This window comes from Silurus meridionalis, chromosome 17 (assembly GCF_014805685.1).
Source record: "Silurus meridionalis isolate SWU-2019-XX chromosome 17, ASM1480568v1, whole genome shotgun sequence".
NCBI lineage: Eukaryota > Metazoa > Chordata > Actinopteri > Siluriformes > Siluridae > Silurus > Silurus meridionalis.
In genome coordinates, this window is record NC_060900.1 from 26,828,217 (window position 1) to 26,850,481 (window position 22,265).

The following is a 22,265-nucleotide window of genomic DNA, read 5'->3' on the forward strand; positions in this document are numbered from 1 at the left end:
TTTCACCTTTCCTTACTTATATCTATCTCTATGTCTGTCTGTCTGTCTGTCGGTCTGTCTGTCGGTCTGTCTGTCTGTCGGTCTGTCTGTCTGTCGGTCTGTCTGTCTGTCTGTCTGTCTGTCTGTTAAAATAGGGAAACCATCAGACAGGAGATTCCTGCACTGTAGGAAAGAAGCTACACAACCCCAGTCATACTGCTGCAGGATAAAGTCCTGCTATTGTGATGTGATAGACAATGTCCTGACTGTCTTCTCACTGTGTGTTTGTGTGTATATACAGAAATCCGTGGACGTGTGCGGAGGTGAGCACACCCCCAGCCCTATCGCCAGTGCGGTGCCCCTCCAAGCCATGCCCGCTATCACCTGGGCAACTCAACTTTCTGCTGTCGCTGTAGCAACCGAAGCTAACCACACCATTGCATTTCTGGGGGACAAGAGTGGACAACTTCACAAGGTACAGAATTTTGGTGCAAGTGTGTAAGAAACACGTGAAATCACTTTCATGCTGTACAGCAGTTTACAGATTGTTTTTAGGTTTTTTTGGTGTGTGTGTGTGTGTGTGTGTGTGTGTGTGTATACAGTCATACATGTTGTCAGTTGGTGTGTGATTGTAAGCTGTAGCATGAAATTTTCCCTTCACCGAACGCTGAGACCCAAACCTGATCCAACATGACACTGCCCCTGTGCACAGAGCCTGCTCAATGAAGATGTGCTTTACATGGGTTAGAGTGGAGGATCTCCTGCTATAGAGCTCTGACCTCAACCCTATTGAACAACTTTCACTCTTCAGCTGTACCTGATTTTACTGTTGCTTTTGTATCTGAATGAGCGCAAATCTCCCCAAGCACACAAATCTAGAAGATTGGAGCTTATTATAACAGCAAAAATGATTATTATGGTTAGGTGTCCTCAAACTTGTCTCTATTAGAAAAATAAAACTTAAAATGTCTTTCCCATTGACTTGTTAAAGCTCAAGACTTCATAACTCAGTATAATAAAATTTGTAGATTTGTCAGACAGAACTGTACGATTCCACAGTCTTAGCCTGTCTGTCACATGCTCAGTACTAGTTTGATTTTTTCAGTGAGACTTACAGCCTCCTTGGTTTTTTACAAATGAATGAAACAATCATTTGCACTGATTGTTCAGTCTGCATGTCTAGCTCCTCAGAAAGGATTTAAGTCAGGTGTATTATACAGAAATGAGTGCAACCTTGGTCAGCACATAACCCTGTACATAGTTTCTTTCTAAGTATTAGATTGTATTACCAGAGCACAGTCTGCTTTTGTGAAATCAAGAACATCCATTTGACTTCAAAGCTGGAGTTGAGTTGCATTTCTCCTGGGTCAAGGACAGTTCTCGAAACCAGGGGGATCAGTTTTCAAAGGCAGAGGAAGTTAGACCAAATTCGGAGTATAAAGAGAGATGGAGAGAGAGAGAAAGTAAAGGGAAAGAAGCAGAATTAGATCGTCACCCTCCTGTCAATTACAGTTTCTCAGCTAAAAAGTGTAGATAAATAAAATCTTACAAACAGATGAAACGAACTTTGTCATTAGGGATGCGTTTCAAATTTCACATTTATACCTGGATTTCTGCAAATATGCTTTGTGTCTAATGTCTATTCCTAATTAGATTAAATGAGATTAGATTAGATTGAACTTTTTTTTCATTGTGCGGAGTACAACTACAGAGCCCAGGAAATGTGGTTAGCAAATAATTTAGCATTTGCAAATATTAAGATAGATCCAGTTCATCCCAGAGCAGTTCAATAGGATTTAGGTGCAGTGACTGGGCAGGCCGTTCCATAAAAGATAACAGTCCAGACGAAGTTTGCTATCTAAATAACGACTACAGAACTCGGACGTACGCCTCGGCTCATCGTCTTGTCGTGTGGTGTTGGTGCATGGTGTTGAATTATTAGTTAGCCATGTTGGTTCAGGATTCATTTCACTTTCCGAAATAAGTTTCCGAAACAACACCAAACCATTAAGCTTCCACCTCCATGTGTGACTGTGGGGGTGAGGCAGTCTGCTCAAATCTTCTCTCCTGTTTTCCAGCTTACGCAAGTTTTTCTGTTGGACACAAAAATGTTACATTGGGCGCAACTTTCTTCCAGTCATTCACCGTTCAATTACTGTGTGTTTTCTGCTTACACATGGTTGCATTTTAAAAACTATAGAATGTATGCATAGCAAGAGAAAATATCCAGTGAGCATCATGTGATTATACAGAGAGAACATAGTAATTATAAAGTACTGTGAATAGAGGTGGGGTAGAGAATAGAGAATGGCAAGTAACATGGTTGTGCAGATGATAAGTGACAAACAGAGCATTAATAATGTACAGTACAGGGTTAAGGGGTTTTTTTATGTAAGTAAATAAAAAGAAAATTAATGGAGGTTGTAATTGTTGACAGTTTGCTGTGGTGTACAAGAAGTAAAATGCTTCATGAAGTGTTATTATAGGATAATAATCAAGTGGTGGGAAAAGTAACTCAAGGCGTTTTTTTTGTGTTTTTTTTTTTAAGCTGCATGCCCTATCGTGTTTTATTCCTAATTATAAGTCTGTTGGGCAAATATTTTTCAGACTGTGGTCACGCTGAGTCACACTGAGTCAGTTTTCTCTAAAAAAAATCATCAGTTGGCCCCTCAAAGAGTCAAGCAAGGTGTGACCTCAGAGTGAGATAACAAATGAGATAAGTATCTGAACGGAATGAGCACAATGTTAGACACTATACAAATATATATATGTATATATAAAAAAGACAGTAAACCTACCATGACCATGTCATGGTTCAAAAGCGGCACTTTCCAGCTCTCATTCCAGCTGTTTTCACAGCTTATAACACATTCATGTGGAGATAGGCTGCAGTGATTGCCCCAGCTTCTACATGTGTTAATTTATGACTCCAGCTGCTGGTAGACCTACCATGGGCAGGTGACTACATGTGTATCCTAATCTACTTATCAGGTTTCTTCTTCTACTCGTTCTCAAAAGCAGAAGAATGATCTTCATTTTCACTCAAAGAGAAAAAAAAAGCAGGAAACCACATGTGGCAAGTCTTCAACTATCTCCACACTCTCTTTCTGAGCCCCACTGAGGCAAATGATCATTTGTTGCCGTCGGTTTTGTACTTCATAGCTGCTAAATGTGTGCACGGTGGGGAGCTTCTTTAAGACCGCATCACTGTAATGGGGTGTGTAAATGCGAGCGTGCGATGTTTGTACGTTTCAGCTGCTGGTGGTTTATGATCTCACTCGTTTGGGTTTGCTGTTGCTGTGAGGAATGTCTGCCAGCCGCGCTCACTCTGATCTGGCCCGAAGGGATGTGTGTGTGATCATGTGTGATTGTGTGGATGTATGAGTGGGTTTTCCCCCTTCATAAATATATATGATGCCTTATATTGTATAATATTGTGTATGTTCTTGTTGGGGCACCAAAACTGCACTGACCTGTCAATGCCTGGACTCCAGAAAATCTCTGAGGGTGTAAATTGATGGATGAGGTCCAAAATGTTGGGAGCAGATACTTTTTTTTAAAGTTTTTTAAGTTGAGAGGTAGGTCCTCCATGGATCAGACTTATTTGTCCAGTATGCCGGGTCGAATTTAGATCTTGAGATCAAACACCTTGAGCTCTTTATCACGTTCTTCAAACCATTTCTGGTGAAAATTTTTAAGGCTGTTGCCAGTATGGGTGCAAAAGGGTCTGCAGCCATGTTAAGGTAGTTGGTATGTGTCAAATTAAAATCCACATGAATACCAGGACCCAAGGTTTCTTAGAATAGCCTTTATAATCATTTGGAATGTCCAAAGAAAAGAACCAGTCAAAGGAACAGGTTTGCCGAAGAAATCAAAACCAGTCACTGGCATCACCACCAACCTCCACTAAGCAGGAGTGAAGGAATTATAAATTTAATGGTGGAAGAAGACTTCAAGAGCAAAATTATAGAGGCCAGACCGGATCCAAGCCACTCATCGTCTTTACGTATCAGGAGGCAAGTTTGGAGTGTGTAAAGAAATGCAGAAAAGAGTTGGAATAAAGTTCAGATTAACTCCTACAAAATTGAGGAAGAGCTGCTCATAGTCCAGAACATTACTCATGATTTGAGCATGCATTTGCTAAGTCCTTATTGGTGATATACCTCATGATGGTAGCAACAGAATGAGTTCAGAGGTCTATGGGATTTGTCAATTTTCAAAGAAATGTGTGTAGTCTATTTGAGAGAACTTCCTCATGCAGGAGGACAGTGACTCAAGAGATACTGGAATTTATCACTGGGGAAAAAGTCAGCCACCAGCCTACATGTATTTCAGGAAAATAAAGGGAGAAACCTCTCAATACAACAACTAAACAACAATCAAGACCCGTTAGGGGTTTCCACAGCGTATCCTCCATCTTCATATCCCTCTTGTCCTCTCGTTCTGCCTCTTTTAAACCAATGTCTTCCCTCACCGCACCCATAAACCTCCTCCTTGCCCTTCTTTTTTTCCTTCTGCATGGAGCCTCTATCCTCTGGGTTCTTATACCTATATACCCCTTGTCTCTCTCTTCACATGACCATTTCCATCATCATCACTCCTGATGAAAATCGCAGCTCCTGCCACTCTTCTCCACCCACTTCATCCAGCCTGCACTCTTTTCTTCTCTTCTCTAACAAACTTTCTATCACTTTGCACAGTTGACCTCGGGTATTTTATAGAAAAAAAGTAGTTCAGTCGTTCTCTTAGGTACACTGAGAGTTCTTTTATCTTCAGTTCTTCTTTTGGCATGAACTGTTGAAATTGATTCTGCTTCTGTAGATAAAACCAGACAGCATCTATTGTGGGTTTTATCTGCACATTGGTCAGGACGATGTTGCTACGTCCTCAGATCCAGCATCTCGGGTTCAATCCTGAGCTTGACTTTGTGTTTGTGTGGAGTTTCTGTTAAAGTTCTATACATGTCTTAAGGAGCTAGATATTGTTCAGCTTTCATTCAGAGTTATTTACTGATTTTTGGCATTACTAGTTATTTGGGCAGATGTACACTCTACGGACTAAAGTATTGGGACACCTGATTTTTCTAGCCATATGTGGTTCTTCTCCAAACACCACAATCTTGGAGGCACACAGCTGTATAGGGTATCTTTGGATCCTTTACGTCAACAAGGAGACCTAAACCTATTCCGAACCTGTTCCAGCATGCACATGAATATATGCTTTCCATGGTTGGAAGTAGAAGATCTCCTGCTATAGAGCTCCAATGATATTGAGATGAATTTATCATGCTGACTGCATCCCAGGTCTCCTCAAGTCAGGTTCCTACATCAGTACCTGACTTTACTAACACCCTTGTGGCTCAATGAATCTCCACAAGCACACTTGAAATTCTACTGGAACATTTTTGCAGAAGAGTGGAGAATATTATTAGAGCAAATGGGAACTAAATTCTCGAATCTTATGCTCAGGTGTCCATAAACTTTTGTCCATATAGTGTGTGTGTGTTACTTGTTTGCCACCTCTCCATATGTGTGTGTGTAAAAGAGATGAGAGGGCTTATCTTGGTGAGGAGTATTGGTCCCGGAGGAGACGGACCCCCGTGGAGCATTGTGGGAGAGCAGATAGGAACGACAGCTGCTTCAGCTCCAGGCCTGAATAAAATATTAACGTCCAAACACGGTTGTTTAGAGCAGCAAACTCCTTCGGCTAGATTCATTCCCGCCTCACACCCAAACACACACACACACACGCGCATGTAAACTAATGTATTGAGTATGTATGAGTAGCAGATTCTGTGTTTTCCTGTGTGTGTGTGTGTGTGTGTGTGTGTGTGTGTGTATTTATGTATCTTCTGCACAGATATTAACAATTAACTGTATGGCTTGGTGTTTTTGTGTGTGTGTGTGTGTGTGTGTGTGTGTGTGTGTGTGTGTGTGTGTGTGTGTGTGTGTGGGCAGTTGTTTTTCTGCTCAAACAATATTGTTGAACTTTATGGCTTGAGTGTGTCTGGGGTGTGTGTTTGTGTGTGTCTGTGTTTGCAAATGGTTCAGGTGCTTAGTATCATTTGTGTGTGTGTGTGTGTGTGTGTGTGTGTGTGTGTGGGCAGGTGTTTATGTACTTTCTACACAGACCTTAATGATTAACTGTGTGTCTTGTGTGTGTGTGTGTGTGTGTGTGTGTGTGTGTGTGTGGGCAGTTGTTTCTCTGCACAATGTTAAATTTATGGCTTGTGTCTGTGTTTGGTCTGTGTGTGTCTGTGTGTGTGTGTGTGTGTGTGTGTGTGCTTGCAGATAGTTTAGGTGCTTAGTATAAGTTTGTGTGTGTTTACAAATGGTTCAAGTGCTTAGTTTAAGTGTGTGTGTGTGTGTGTGGGTGTGTGTGTATAGTCTGTGTGCAAATGGTTCAGGTCCTCAGTATGATTGTACACAGGTTTTTTCTTTATGTGAAAGGTTCAGGTTCCCAATATGACTCTGTGTGTGTGTGTGTGTGTGTGCGTGTGTGTATGCAGGTCTTTGTTCATGTGAATGGTTCAGGTTCTCAGTATGACTTGGTGAAGATGGACCCTAAGAGCCCCGTGAAAGCTGACCTCCTGCTGGACTCCACCTTACGCAGTGTTTACATCATGACTGAGAAGAAGGTACGCAAAGCTAAACATGGACACACACACGCACACACACATATGCGTGCACGCACACACAGGGCTCCAAACAGCAGTAAATAATAGGTAACATTTCAGTTTATTGGCAGTGTGTGGGTGATGTCGTTGGCCTTAGGCTGTGTACACACTCACCGTGTTTACTTCGTATATTACATATAATCCTGGGGGAGTTCTGACCCACTTACAGCCGCTGACCACAGGAACACATACAAGTGTTACAGCGAGCCAAATATCTTTGTTGGAAATCAACACTAGTGTGTAAGGAAGAAATCAGAAGATGAAATAAGAAACGTTTTTGAGTCAAATGTGTTTCTTCTTCAAGCTTTTCCAACAAAGTCAGATTTCTTTCACATGAACCAGGAGAGCCAAACCTGTTCCAACATGACAAAGCACCTTTGCACAAAGCCATCTCCATGAAAATATGCTTTGCATGGTTTGGAGTAGAAGATCTTGAGTGACCTGCACAATTGGGATGAATTCTTCACACTGACCGCACCCAAGACCTTCTCACCTTACCTACTGTACATCACCTACACACCTACTAACTGGCCAAATCCAGTACATTCCAGTACATACATTTACTAACTCCCAAAAATCTAGTTGTAATCTTATCTATCTTATCTTTCCAGAAGAGTAGAGGTCATTATTACTGCAAATGGAGACTAAATGTGGAATGGGATGTTCAAAAAGAAGCACATACCAATCCTTTGCTCAGGTGTCCACAAAACTCTGTCCATATAGAGCATTGTAGACCTGACCAGCATATAGGCTGTATGTGGGAATGCGTTCATTCAGCCACAAGAGAAGTAGGGAGATCTAAGAAATCTTCTTCCCCAAACTGTTCTAACGAACTCAGAGGCACACAATTGTGTAGGACGTCTTTGGATCCAGGAGCGTAAAATTTCCCCTTGACTTAAACTAGGAGAGCCCAACCTTGTTCCAACATGACAATGACAATGCCCCGGTGCACTACGAAGATGTGCTTTCCATGGGTTGGAGTGGCCTGCTATAGAGCTTATAGTTCTATAGCGTACTCTATAGTTATAGCGTAATAGAAATGATATGAACAGTAAACACAAGGTAGAAGTCGATGATAACAGCATCACCATAGTTACAGTGTATGAATCACATGAGCTGCTTTTCTCCCCCCTTTCATCAGCACAAATAATATTTGCAGGCGGCGCGTTTTTCTTCTTCTTCCTTTTTTCTCCTAATGACTAACCCACAGTATGTCGAAGCAAAACGTAAAAAACACCCGACTGTCAGTGTATCGCAACCTTCATGTATACGCCGCAGAAGAATTTCGGTGGTAGCAAAATTTATTACAAGAGCGCTCCGACGCTCTGTATCGCTGTAGCGCAACGTAATCCTCAGCGCTGTGTGTGAGTGGATTATGAATCACATCATTAATCGCACTAACTGCTCTAGTGTTCACGCCAGCTAAAGGCTATCCATCCTCTCGGAGCACAAAGGAGCAGTCGAGATACGGAGATCGGGGGCATATTCCTTTACAGACTGCTTTTAGATTTTAATTACTTTACTGATTTAGTGTTTGAATATTAATTAGCCAGGAATTTTCAGCTCCCGGTGCCAGTGTTAGCAGCTGCGTGACAGTATAGAGTTTGTAATTAAAACTTGTACGATCCATACCGAGACACAGAGGGTTTTGAAAAAATATTTCCAAAGACGGTTTGCTCAAGACAGACGTAATTGACATTGAGAGAGTTATTACTGTGTCACAATAGTGTGTGTGTGTGTTTCCAAGGTAACCCGTTTGCCAGTGGCTCAGTGTGAGAAGTATTCGGACTGTCGTTCCTGCCTCTCTGTTCGAGACCCCTACTGTGGCTGGTGCTCACTAGAGGGCAGGTAAATCTCCTGGCTTTTTCAACACATCATCCTGTTCCTTCTCTTTTCCACCTTTATTCTGTTACTCTCGTAAATGCAGCATTTATCCAAAAGAAATTTGGTCCGTAACGTGTGTGTGTGTGTGTGTGTGTGTGTATGTGTTTTCAGGTGTACACGGAAGATGGAGTGCACCCGTCATTCCAAGCCTCACCACTGGCTGTGGAGTTACGGTCATGATCGGCAGTGTGTGTCCATCCAGAGTCTAGACCCGGCCATTCAGAGCCGGGAGGAGCAGACGCAGGTACACACACACACAAACACTGAAAATGAATACATTTTGTGTACAGATTCGAAATAAAACCCAAACCTGTTCCAGCATGACAATGCCCCTGTGCACAAAGCCAGCTCCATTAACATATACCACTGTTAAATTATATTCTCATGGATCTGCTTTTGTACATTCACAAGTACTGAAAATATTCTGCTATCATGCACTATAATGAGTGTTATATTTCCTTTTTATTCCCTATTTAAGTAGAAAAGACAGAGTACTTCTTCACCAAAGCTTATATTTCCACTCAGTGATCTCAGCGACCGAACACTATCCTCATACCAGACAAGTGAATCGAACAAGTTAAGGGTGTTTCTGAGTATTCCGAGGTTGACCGTGGACTCATTGTGGCTGGCATTGTGTAGATAAGGATAAACACTGTTGCATTGTGGCACTGGCAGCTACTAGGCCGATGGTATTGTAAACACAAAACTGGTACAGCCTAGTCTAAAAGATAAGCTCGGTTCACTTATCACTAATTTCAGTTCGGTATCGGCGTTCGCATTCGCATAATCTTCTCAAACGTTATTACAGCCGGGCAGTGCGGCGGAATAGTTTTTTATCAGGGTTAGAAACCGTGTGCTAGGAGTCTGAAATTAACCCCTCGGAATGGTGGTGGTGGTGTTCTAGTTATTTCTACTTGGCTGGGAGTCGGAAACATGTACACAGCGTATGTGGTTAACGATCTTAATGCATTTGTTGGCAAAACCGTGATGGACGAGACTGACGGGGAAATAGCACGGTGCCTTTTAACACAGCAGGGACTTCGGTAGAAACGAGCGGGGCTGAGCACGGCGCTGAAACGCAGCCAGTCACTGTTTACCTGCTCTAAATGTATAATAATGACTGTCAGGTTTGATGGATGCTGCTGCACTTTGAGCTCGGACCAGGTGGCCTACAGTCCCGTTCCAATTCACGGCGAGGATTGTGGCCTTTTTCTTGAACCGCAGACAATGGAGCTGGAACAATAGCGATTTTGTACATGAAAGCAACAGTATTGGAAGCATTTCCTGTATTGTTTTTATTTTTATTTTTTTTTTATGAGTGGTCTGTGTACATTGTATGATTTTTTTTTCTTTTCTTTTCAAATATTCAAAAGAGATGTTTGTTGCTTAAATAATAACTCGTATAGCACCCGTTGCTTGTTTTTCATCCTTACAGATTCATTACGAGGCTAAAATTAATGAACGAACTTGAATGACTTGGATGTGTATCAGCAGTTAATGAGTAGCTAGTAGCAAGGAAAGTCGATTAAATGTGCACCTGATACGGATGACGATGTGCTTTGCTTTATAATAATAGCAAAAAGCTGATGGAAAGGAAAGCATCACGGTGGTTGAATATATCAGAAGTATTTTTTTCCAGGTGCTGCAATTTTACTGTAGTAGTTATAATTCCGAATCTAATTCTGAGTACACACATCACATGTTTTTTTGTGTCTGATTCAGCCACATGAATTTTTTACAAGAAGACATCATTGCAGTTCATTCCAATGGTGTTCGGTGTAAGATACTGAGCAGGACCATCAGCATCTTCCGTAAGGCCATAAGAGCATTAGTAAAGCTAGGTACTGATGTAGGTGAGGTGCGGAGGCCTGAGGGTAATTCCTTCATGGCAGGAGATCTTCCACTCAAACCCACGAAAAGCAGATCTTCATGGATCATTTGTGCCCAGGGGCATTGTTATGCTGGAACAGGTTTGGGTCTTCCTTCTTCCTTGTGTGCCTCCAGTTTTTTTGGTAACAGTAACCACATACGGCTGGAAATGTTGGGCGTCCCAATACTTATGGTAACATAGTGTCTCTTTGTATTGAAACATTTGTTACTCGGTGCATTTATAATAATAGCAAAAGGCTGACGGGAAAGAAACTCGAAGCAGTGAAGGAATACATTTTTCTCAGGTGCTGCAATTTTGCGATATTAATAACGATCTATTTTTCAGTACACAGATCCCATGTTTAGTCACATGTTTAATGAAAATAAAGTAAGCTTCCAGCACCTTTTACCCAGAGAAGAGATTGTGTAGAACCGTTTTAATCCGCTTCCAGGTTGACTCTATTCATGCTGAAATGTACTGCAGTAGGCATTTTTTCCGCATATTAGCATACATGAATATTTGATTTCTAGACTTCTTGGTAGAATTAAAGAGTCAATATTTTGTTTCCGAAAGAAAAAAGTGTATGAAGCAAAAATAAATAAATAAACGACATAGAAATGTCATTATGAAATGAAATTAATGCAAATCGCACAGACCATAAAGTCATTTTGGTTTTATTTCCTATTATACCTGGATAGAGATATATTAAAGAGGGGGGGTTGGGGGTCTCTTACTTAGAAAACATCTAAAATGATGGCAGACTTTCCACTTCAATCTGGTGCTCCTACCAGACGGGGGTCAAATTCTGCTGAGATATTCTCGCTTCCAAAAAAAGATCATGAGATCTTTATTACCAACTTATTACCAAAAAAAAAACAGTTTCAAAAGGGAAAAAGATCTCTTCTCTCTTTCTCTTTCATTCTCTCTATTTCTCTTTTTCTCTCTGACGTACGCAAATGACTAAGAAGCTGAGCAGCAGCCTTAATAGAGTTTTATCCCACTGACAAAATGCTGGTCTGATGATGAAACATCTGTGTAACTGCCATTTCCTTTATATTTATATATATATCCTTTATAACTTGGGTTCTGAATAACACAAGATCGTCCAAACACAAATGATAACATGATGCCATTATACGATTAGCAATTTATTTATAGAACACGCCAGCATGAGGTGAGATCTTAATCTTTACAGACGACATTACAGTTAATCAGCTCACTCGACTTTTGATCTTTTTTTTTTTTCTGTGGGCTTTCAGGGAAAACGGTAACTGGAAAGATTTGACGTCACATGATTTAGAGATGTGTAACCAGGGTGGTCAGGACTTCCTTATAAAATCACGACAAAGAGACTACATTTAGCACACGATTCATCAGCGAGGTCAGAACACAGGACGTCCTGATAATAAAAAGATGGAAAAGATGGCATCTTCTCATTTTACCGTGTGATGGCATCCGAGTCACAAGAAGCACGAGACCCGCGACGTATCTTGTCAAATATCTTTTTTGTTCATGCTAAATGCGAAATATTTGTGTAATATGTCACGTTTTGCGAGCGATCTAAAGTCGAAATCGTTCAAAAAATCCGCAGACTGGCGAAATCCTTTGACGTTTCATTTCGAGTTTCACATCTCAGCGTTCGTGTATCTGCAAATCAATAAACGGCGTCGTAGTGTATTATTTCCTGAATATGTTTTTTTCAATAAGCGTAAACTGTGTCAGGATTGTGACCCAAGAACGTGTAATGAGCAGTTATGGAATTAGTTGTCAGTCAGCGTGAGGCAGTGTGACATGTAATCCGCCTCAGCACACCCCAATCTACTCATTACGCACGCCCCAGCTGAACGACATCCTGACAAAACACGCCGAATATCCGAATATCTCCTATTCGTGTGCCACCATGGAAGCAGACACAGCGAGAATAAAAATTTCACTAAAAAAAAAAAAAAAAGATATAACTGGCTCCATATCTGTTTAGTATTCCCAGCTGCAGCCTTGGCAACGTTCAGTGCTGGGAGGAAGAAAAAAAGTATTTTCCCCTTTCTTTTTTTCTCACAGGTTTCTTTCACGGTGCTCCCATTGCCAGCGCTGTCTACGGATGAGTCTCTGTCTTGCGCTTTTGGAACTTTGCCCGCTGAACCTGCCATTGTGGAGGGGAACCGAATCACCTGTCAATCACCGCCACCTATTCTCCTCCCACCAACTCCACCAGGCAGCGGTGAGTGCTTTTTTTTTCCCTCCCGTTCCGCACGCCGAGGTAATTTCTGCCTGCCAGCCAATTGTTGGCTTGCGAACGTGCAAATCTGTACTTGGGGAGTAATTTGTTATTTATTTTTATTTTTTTCCACATGATTTAAAAAAGGATATGCCATGGAAATGAGGCATTTCCGTAATTAGGTGTCTAAATTTGGGTTAAAAATAAATAATCGTGTTGGCAATTGAAGCACTTACCCCCCCCCCAAAAAAAACAATGCGATATCACTCCATCTAAAACGGATTCCTCCGAGAAAAAAAACATTTCCAGAAGGCATGATTAAGCAGTAAACATCACAGATTTAGATTTCTGATTCCCGACATGCCCGCAGACATCCATATCATCAGCTCCATCTCATCATGACGGTCTAAAAAAGCTTATTGTTTTCCTGCTTTAACACTCTTGACTCATCCAAGACTTTGTTATGAAACTTCAGACGATCAGACGTGGTCTGAGGTCCCAGTCTCAGTCATTTGTTTGGGTTTCTCAGTAAATATTGTTGTTTTTCTTGGCCTGTTATGTTATATATGGTATCTTAAACAAATTATGCTTTTCAATTGTGCCATATTTTTATGCAATCAAATAATGTTAGATTAGTATATCTCAAATATTTTGGATAGGACGTATTCAAGAATGAGGTTAGACCTATGTTCAACAGCATTATGTTACAAAGTATATTATGCCATGATGTTACCTTGTTAAGTCTAGATTACTGTTGATTACTAAAAGTCTTGATGTCCAGGCACCATGTCAAATTTTTCTTGTAACGCTGTGAAGAATTACTCTGACCCAACAAATCTATAAACGTCCAGATGTTTCTCTTTATTTCAATTGAAAAATCCTCTTTTAGCATGAAGGACAGCTTTAGACACTCTCGGCATGCGAACAGTTTGTTTCTACAATTGTTCATCTGAAACACTTTGCTGTGCCTTTTATAAAACTCGCCAAAGATGTTCTTCTCTAGGGGGAGATTTCTTTCTTGTGATCCAGTTCATCCCAGAGCAGTTTAACAGGATTTAGGTGCAGTGACTGTGCAGGACATTCCATGATAGATTTCACTCCAGACGACTGTCTGCTCTCTAAATTATGCTCGGAACTCGGACGTAACGGGAGTCATGTTGGTTACTTTCACTTTCTGGAATAAGTCCTCAAAACAACCTCCAAACCATTAAAGATCTACCTCTATGTTTGACTGTGGGGGTGAAGTAGTTTGATCACATCTTCTCTCCAGTTCTTCTGTTAGAAACAAAAATGCCCCATTTGATCTTTCTTTCATTCATTCACTGTCCAATGTATGTGTTTTTGCCTTTTACAGAGTTTTTTGCATAGAAACAAAGGGAACACTGTTATGAGGATTTAGAAGGAAAAAAGGAGCAAAAAACCAAAATAAAAGATAACGGTGGCCTGTGAAGGGGATTTTTTACAGCTGGTTGACAAATAAAGATCTAATGAAAAAAAAGATTATTAGAGAATTAGAGAAGGTTGAATGGGGTACACCAGGGCATTAAAGAGCAACTTCAGACGTTGAGTCCTTCAGTTCTTCCATGGAATTAATTGGCCTTATTTCTTTGTAATAAAGTCTAGAATTTTTGCATCACAACTTTGCTGCATTTTTTTTGCACATTATTCATGACATCCTCTGTACGCTCTTTTCTTTTTCTTTTTCTTTTAGATCACATGAGTATCAGGCTGGCATTGATGTTTGGAAACGTGACCGTGTCTGATGCTAATATCACTTTCTACGACTGCAGGGCTGTGGGAAGACTCAATTCTACCTCGCCGTAAGCACACATGCACACACACACATACACACTCTTGCATATAATTACACACAACTTTTCTTCATAAAGTTCACACTAATCTATTTATCGCGTCTACCATATGTGCAAATATTACAAGAATTTCCACACGTTTCGCCTGAAAACATGAACCTCAATTACGTCTGTAATTATTGAATTTTAGAATTTGTAAAGAAAAATAACCATCCTATTATTGAGTTTATACAGGAATTATAAGCGCAAACTTGGCTTTTGTGGTATTTCCCATTTTTACCCGGTGTCCATGTGGGTTTCATACAGATTCTTCGTGTCTAAAGAGCAGTGGTAGAACAGGCGATTCTGAACTGCTCCTAGGTGTGAATGAGTGTGTGAACGGGTGTGTGATGGACTGATCCAGGATGTTTTCCCGTTTCACACCCAGTGTACCTGGGATAAACTCCAAATCTACCCTGTTCCTGCTCAGGATAAAGTGTTTATTGAAGATGAATGAGGAAATTATACATTTAATTTAAAAGAAGCCTGTATATCTTGGACGTATTAACCAATTAGTCTCACAAATGCACACACACACACACACACACACACACACACACACACACCTAAAGCTCACTGTAGGTTATGAACTGAAACAAATTATACTCCATGTCCTTGCCATTGTGTGTGTGTGTGTGTGTGTGTGTGTGTGTGTGTGTGTGTGTGTGTGTATCAGATCCTCAGTATTGTATGACGTCCTAGAGGGAAAACCGGATCAGGTTTAGCTCTGAAAGAGAAAATATAACTCGAGGAGTTTATTTGACACCAGTCATTTTCTTGTGTTTAAGCACGTAACCGGATACGCATCGCTGCCGGTGCTGCGGGTGCACGTTGTGCGTCTGTATGTAAATTGCATCGCACTGGCTTCAGGTGCATGACAGATGTTTGCGTATTCGTCTGTGTGTAACATCATCCTCCTCGCCGCAGGTGCATGGCGTGTGTGAGCAGCGAGTGGCCGTGTCACTGGTGCGCTCGGGACGAACTCTGCACTCACAACCACAGCTGCCCACAGCAGCACATCATTTACAACAGCAGAGTAAGAGTCCTCGTCCTTCTCGTCTTCATGTCACTTCTCGTGTCTTATTTTTATTGAATACATCATATTGGGCCAATATAGATAAAGGAATGTATAAAGATTACTAGTAAGGGCAAAAGTTTGTGGACACCTCACCATAAGATTGCTATGTGCTTTTTTTTTTAATATCCAATTCCACATTTAGACTCCATTTTCCGTGATAATAACCTCCACTCTGCTGGGGAGATTCAGACAGTTAGTAAAGTCAGATACTGATGTAGTTGAGGTGAGGAGGTCTGGGGTGCAGTCAGCCTGAAAATATCCTTTCAAAGTTGTTCAAGAGCTCTATAGCAGATCTTCCACTTCATCCCATATCTAATGGAGTTGTCAGTGTCATGCTGGAACAGTTTTGGGCCACCTTTAAAGAACCATATACGCTTGAAAATGTCCCAATACTATTGGCCATACATTGTAGATACACACAATTGGTCATAAGTACAGTATGTGCTTTTTGATCATTGCATTCCACATTTAGTCTCAATTTGGGTTTTTTTTATAATTCCTTTCACTCTTCTCAGAAGATGTTCCACTAGATTTTGGAGTGATGTATATTTGTGTTCATCAGCCAAAAGGGTGTTAGTAAAGTCAGCTACTGATTTTGAGACCTAGTGTGCAGTTAGTGTTCACATTCATTCCAATAGGGTTCAGATCAGAGCTTTATAGCAGGCTTCTAAAGATCTTCCTTAGAAAAGCATATCTTCATAAAGCACGCTTTGTGCACAGGGGCAGTGCCATGCAAAATTTAATTATTTTCATCCAAGGTTAGGTGTCCCAATACTTATGTTCATATACCGTATATAAATCGGTGGTGGACGAAACCTGATCCTGTGTGTGCTGATGTTTTGTCAATGTGTGTAACAGGAGAAGTTTGAGCCCCATGGTGCAGACGCATGCCCTTGTGTCTGGGCTTTCGAAAGTCCGGCTTTGATTCCGGTCGGCGTTGACACGGAGCTGTTACTACAGGGCAAAAACCTGGACATCTTTAAGGTTATAAAGTACTCCTGTATCATTATTTTCTCTTCTCTTTTTTATTTCATCGTGTTCCAGCCTGAAGAAATCCCAGCTCTGTTTTCTCCATGATTATCCAAAAGACCATTATATAGCGGGTGTTTGAAAGGCCACTGGGGTTATGAGTCATGATATTATTGTCAGACTCATGAGAGCACCTGTTATTGGATCCTGAGAATGAGTGGTGTTTGTTTGCAGGGCGATGAGGATTACGAGTGTGTGGTGGTAATCGAGGGCCAGGAGAAGCTATTACACGCCACCCTGGACCAGAGCAAAGAGACAGGCACACATGTGTTCAAGTGCGCCACTCATAAGGTACCAGCATCGATAAAAACGCCTTTCATTTCCTCTCTCTGTTGGTCACACTCAATAATCTGCACCAGAAGGGTGTTTATGCAAGCAGGCAGGCAGTATTGCACTATATTTACTTTATTATATTGACTGTACTCATTTTTTCATGTTTCTTTTTTCCGTTTAATCAACACAGCTGAAGCTAGACCATAATGTACTGAACTGAACCTTGTTGCTTTTTTATTATCAATATGCTTTCTCTGAGACAAGTATCTTTTCAAAATGCAGCATTAAAATCCAGCATACCCTCTACTCCAGAGGTCCCCAAGCGCCAGGTCGAGACCCAGTATCGGGCTGTGGAAGATTTAGAAGAACGTTCTGGAGATAATATCTATAGATATGACTCTGTATTATTTATTGTGCGTTTTGACCTTTAAGACCTAAATTTACATACAGCTCGATTTCAGAAAACATTTCCACACAGGTTCAGCTCATTATTTACAAAGTTTGTTCGGTGGAGGAAAAGTTCAAGCGATGGTGATCTTGAAGAAAGACCTCAAACTTTGAGGAGGAAAACCCCGTATTTGTATGCGGTTGTAATCGTCTTTCGAGTATGATGCAATAAGCTTTGTCCACCTGGATTGGATTTTGTGCCATTCTACATTTTCTCAAAAATCCTCTTAAGGTTGGATCAGGTTGGATAGCGACCATTTGTGAATAGCCATTGTCAGGTCTTGGAGTCATTAACATATAAGAAGGAGAACTATCAGCCCAGACTGAGGTTCTCTGTATATCTCTGTACTTTGCTCCATTCGGTTTTCCCACAACCCTGACCAGTTGGTTCCTGCTACAAAAAAACACCCCCACAGCATAATGCTGCCACCATCATGCTTCTAGGATGGTTTTGGAGCAGGTGATGAGCGGTGCCAGATTTTGTCCAGACATAACAGTTCGATCTTGATTTCATCAGACCAGAGAATATTGTTCTTGGTCACCTCTCTTACTAAAGCCTTTCTCCCCCGACCCCCACACACACACCAGCGGTTGGCTTGTGTCACTCTGATTGAAAGGTAGAGTAATACCACCCCTTTCATCCTCACACCAGGACCAGTTTTGTAAGGATGGTGGTTTCTGACTTATAGATCTGGTGAACATGCTTATACTTTCCTCAGGCAGTCGATTTTATGAGAAATCGGTGTGTCAGCAGAGAAAAGGCGTTCTTGGATTGTGAAAAACCCCAGAATAATAAGTACATAATGCTGTCGAAGTCGTCAATGGTATCCTTTTTATCCAACTGCATTATAAAGTATAAATCCGTTATATCAGTTATTTAGCTACGGGCTGCTAATCAGACCAGAGACTGTGAAAAACAGGATGAGTAGGATTTATGCATTTATTTTCTCTTGGCTTCAGATCATCAATAAACGTCTTATTTGTTTAGTCTGTAATGCAGGTGAAATCTGACCACATGACTAGTAAATAGCAATGCTTTCGATAATTTGTGGGGTTTTTTCACTTTTGCTGATTTTTTTACATTTAACGATGCATGTACTTCCTCGAGACTCAATTTTTAAATCTCTGGCTCCAGGCCTGAGCAAACCACGTTATGCTGTTTTAATGATTTTATGTGAACCTGTGAAATTCTTAAGCAGAGAATAGATAATGAAAGGTAAATTGAAAAAGCCCTGTTCATAATTTATGAGTGTGTGTGTGTGTGTTTGTGTGTTTGTGTGTGTGTGTGTGTGTGTGTGTGTGTGTGTGTGTGTGTGTGTGTGTGTGTGTGTAGTTTCAATACACAGTAAAACAGATGGAGTACCTGGCTCCAGTGTACCTACAGAGAGGCACTCGGCGCATAGACTCAGCTCCACACCTCCGCTGTGAGTATAATGACCTGAGACCTGCAGACACTCTCCATGTTTACATGATGATACTGTACTCTGAATCACATAATGATTATTGATCTGGTTATAGTTTTGTTGTAGCCTAGAGTCTTATGCTATACGAACAAAACCTGACTTTTCCAGCCAACTTGGGTTCCTCCACAAGCAAAGTTACAGACACACAATTGTATAGGATGTTTTCCAGCATGACAATGCCCCAGCTTTATGAAGATCTGCTTTACATGGGTTCAAGTGGAAGGTCTTCTTCTATATATGTCCAAAATGCTATTAAACACTTTTGAGGTGAATTCCATGCACTGACTGGACCCTAGGCCTCCTCACCTCACCTTCATCAGTACCTGACGTTACTAAGCACACTCCGAAATCTAGTTGAACATCTTCCAGAGAATTGGAGTTTATTATAACAGTAAATGGGGATAAATGTGGAATGGTATGTGTCATGGGTTCTCAAACTTATGTCCTTATAGTGTATTTGCAAAAGGCACAATGACCTCACATTACACTCACAATAAACAGCTCCATATTAGCATCTCTCCCACAAAAAATTGCTTTCTACTTATATTCGCTCTCAACAGAGTTTTTTTCTTTTAGACTGATGGTTGTCTTAGTCTGGGTCCAAATAACCCAGCATCAGAATGTATTTATTGATCAAGACTTCAAAGCACTGCTGCGTCGACCAAACACCATAAATGTAAATGACAAGTTTTGAGTTGTTAGCTTAAAAGTGTTTTTTTTTTTTTTTAGTTTTTTTTATCTGGTAGCTGAGCAGAAAAGCCAAAAATAAAAACTTGCTCACCACTAATCTACTGCGCCTGTTTGTCTGCTGAATAAAAAGCATGCAATCTTTGTGTCTCAGGGCTACTGATTTTTTTTAGACGCTCCAAATGACCATTCTTTAGCTTACTAAGGCTTAAAAACATGTAATGATGTCAAAAAAACGCTTAACAAGCGATAGACAGGAACACTGGAATGACCACAGTGAACATGGCTGGCAGCATCTTGTATTGATTTTCACACTCTCCATTTAGTGCATTCTGATCTCTGACCTTTGCATATTGCAGGCTGGATGTGGTAATCAGTCCGTTGACAGATCGCTCTGTAATCTTTAAACACTGCACACTCTTTGGTATTACATTAACGCGTCGGTGTGTGTGTGTGTGTGTGTGTGTGAACACAGTGCAGCTGTATAACTGCTCGATGGGTCAATCCGACTGCAGTCAGTGCCGTGCAGTACCGGAGCAGTACGGCTGTGTGTGGTGTGGTGGAGAAAGCCCACAGTGCGTGTTTCACGAGTCCTGCGACAGGATTACAGAAGAAGAATGTCCTCCACCTCTTATTACCAAGGTACACACACACACACACACACACACACAGCTCAAATTTAGACACTGGAAATGTAAAAAGTGTTCATTAATTTTGCAGTGAATCATTATTTTGTAAACGTCTTTGCAATGAATCTGCCACTTTTTGCACTTGTTGGTGGATAATCTCTCGCCTCGCCTGACACCCCCGAACAAAGCATCACTTCTCACTCTGGTTCATAAATCAGGCCGGGAAACTCCCTAAGGCACTTACTCCTTACTCTTCTATCTGTAAGACCGCATGTTAACAGTAATGCTGCTATGGTTATTGACTTTTTATCTCATTGAGGAGGAGGTGCACGTGTTTCTTGATTGAGACGTGAAACACTGTCATAGTCTTTTGCTCTCATTCTTTCTCTCTCTCTCATTCTCTCTCTCTCTCTCTCTCTTTCTCTCTCTCTGGCTGCTGTCTTTATCAGGAAAATAACAAGCGCTGACAGCAGCATTCGATTAGGTTTGATGAATTTCTGCTAGAACGTGAAGCATTTTTGCAGCTGTGTATAAACACAAACACACACACACACACACACACACACACACACACACACACACACATTCAAGCTTCAAAATGATTGGCACATTTACTAAGACAGGTAAAAATGACACGCACACTGTCGGTATATTGTAATGCATATTATATATATATATATATATATATATATATATATATATATATATGGTGCATGTACAGTTACACATTTGTGTGTGTGTGTTGTGTATTGTGTTTAGGTATGGCCACTGACCGGACCATTAGAGGGAGGGATCTTCCTCACTATTGAGGGCTCCAACCTGGGTCAGCGTTACGAGGACATTGAGGATGGAGTCACGGTGGCTGGAGTCACCTGCAAGCCGCTGCGCAGCTCTTACCTTATATCATCCCGGTATACACACTCTGGACATACACAGTATATGCTTACCTTCTGTACCTTCACACATACATATACATACATCAGGCATAACATTATGATCACCTGCCTACTATTGAGATGGTCCCCCTTGAGATGGCTGCAGTTTTGGAGATGATCTGACCCAGTCATCTAGACGTCACAATTTGTCCCTTGTCAAACAAATCCTTACGCTCGCCCATTTTTTTCTGCTTCTAACATCAACTTTGAGGACAAAATGTTCACTTGCTGCCTAATAAATATATCCACCCACTAACAGGTGCCATGATGAAGAGATCATCAGTGTTACTCACTTCACTGCTCATTATGTTATAATGTTATGCCTGGAGGGTGTATATATTTTTATATTCATATATATATTACGTTAAAAGTTGTGTGTTGTGTGTATTTTTTTTTTTCAAGGTCAGTAGGAAAATTGAGTGTATATTTTTGTGTATTTTGTGTAACCAGCATGAAAAGTTCATCCCAAAGGCGTTCAGTAGGTTTGAGGTCAAAGCTTTATAGCAGTAGATTTTTGTACTCCGACTCATATAACGCATATCTTTATAGAGCTGGATTTATGCACAGGAGCGTTGTTATAGAAATACAGAAAAAAGCATATTTTAATGATTTGATCAGGTGTGGGTTCATGTCCTGCTTAAGCATGGTACTCATTCAGCTGTGTTTGTTTGGGTTTCAGGATCATTTGTGAGCTTCAGCCCTCCATGCGTGCGACTGCCGGGCCTGTGGTGGTGACGGTGGGGAACTCAGAACCGGGTCACTCCCAGCAGACGTTCACCTACCAGAACCCCGAGCTGATTCGCATCGTGCCCAGTAAAGGCCCCATGGCGGGAGGCACGAGCATCACCGTGCACGGCGTTCAGATGCTCACGGGGCAAAACACCGACCTGCGGGCGTTTGTAGGCTCCCAGCCTTGTAAAATGTGAGTCCTTTCATGGAACTTGTCCTTGAAAAGTAAAATTTGTGAGTTGTTTTTTTTTTTGCATGTAAAATTATCTATTTTATGAATTGATTTTTTGTTTACAGTCTGGGTGAAGTGAGCGACACACAGTTGGTCTGCCGCACCAGCCACTCGAACCAAACCTCAGAAGTACCCGTCCGAGTACAGTTTGGAACAGCAGAGAGGACCGTGGGTAATATCCTGTTTCACTATCTGGAGGATCCTGTGATCACTGATGCGACTCCTACCGAGAGCTTTCATGGGTGAGTTTAATTCAGTGTATAAATAAATTCTAAGAATAAAATAGTTT

At 41.1% G+C, this 22,265-nt stretch overlaps 1 protein-coding gene across 2 annotated transcripts in view; it reads left to right on the forward strand.

The window, feature by feature from the left end:
• The window catches only part of plxnb3 (plexin B3), a 106,713-nt gene that overhangs the window by 65,706 nt on the left and 18,742 nt on the right, over positions 1–22,265 (forward strand). For both annotated transcript variants that reach the window (XM_046871173.1, XM_046871172.1), the window contains exons 3-16: positions 281–454; positions 6,488–6,616; positions 8,403–8,503; positions 8,651–8,783; positions 12,468–12,627; positions 14,336–14,444; positions 15,402–15,510; positions 16,411–16,536; positions 16,756–16,872; positions 18,635–18,725; positions 19,927–20,093; positions 20,840–20,991; positions 21,695–21,937; positions 22,042–22,218. In XM_046871173.1, coding sequence (XP_046727129.1) covers positions 281–454; positions 6,488–6,616; positions 8,403–8,503; positions 8,651–8,783; positions 12,468–12,627; positions 14,336–14,444; positions 15,402–15,510; positions 16,411–16,536; positions 16,756–16,872; positions 18,635–18,725; positions 19,927–20,093; positions 20,840–20,991; positions 21,695–21,937; positions 22,042–22,218 — 1,988 coding nt within the window. The remainder of the gene's footprint in view (positions 1–280; positions 455–6,487; positions 6,617–8,402; positions 8,504–8,650; positions 8,784–12,467; positions 12,628–14,335; positions 14,445–15,401; positions 15,511–16,410; positions 16,537–16,755; positions 16,873–18,634; positions 18,726–19,926; positions 20,094–20,839; positions 20,992–21,694; positions 21,938–22,041; positions 22,219–22,265) is intronic.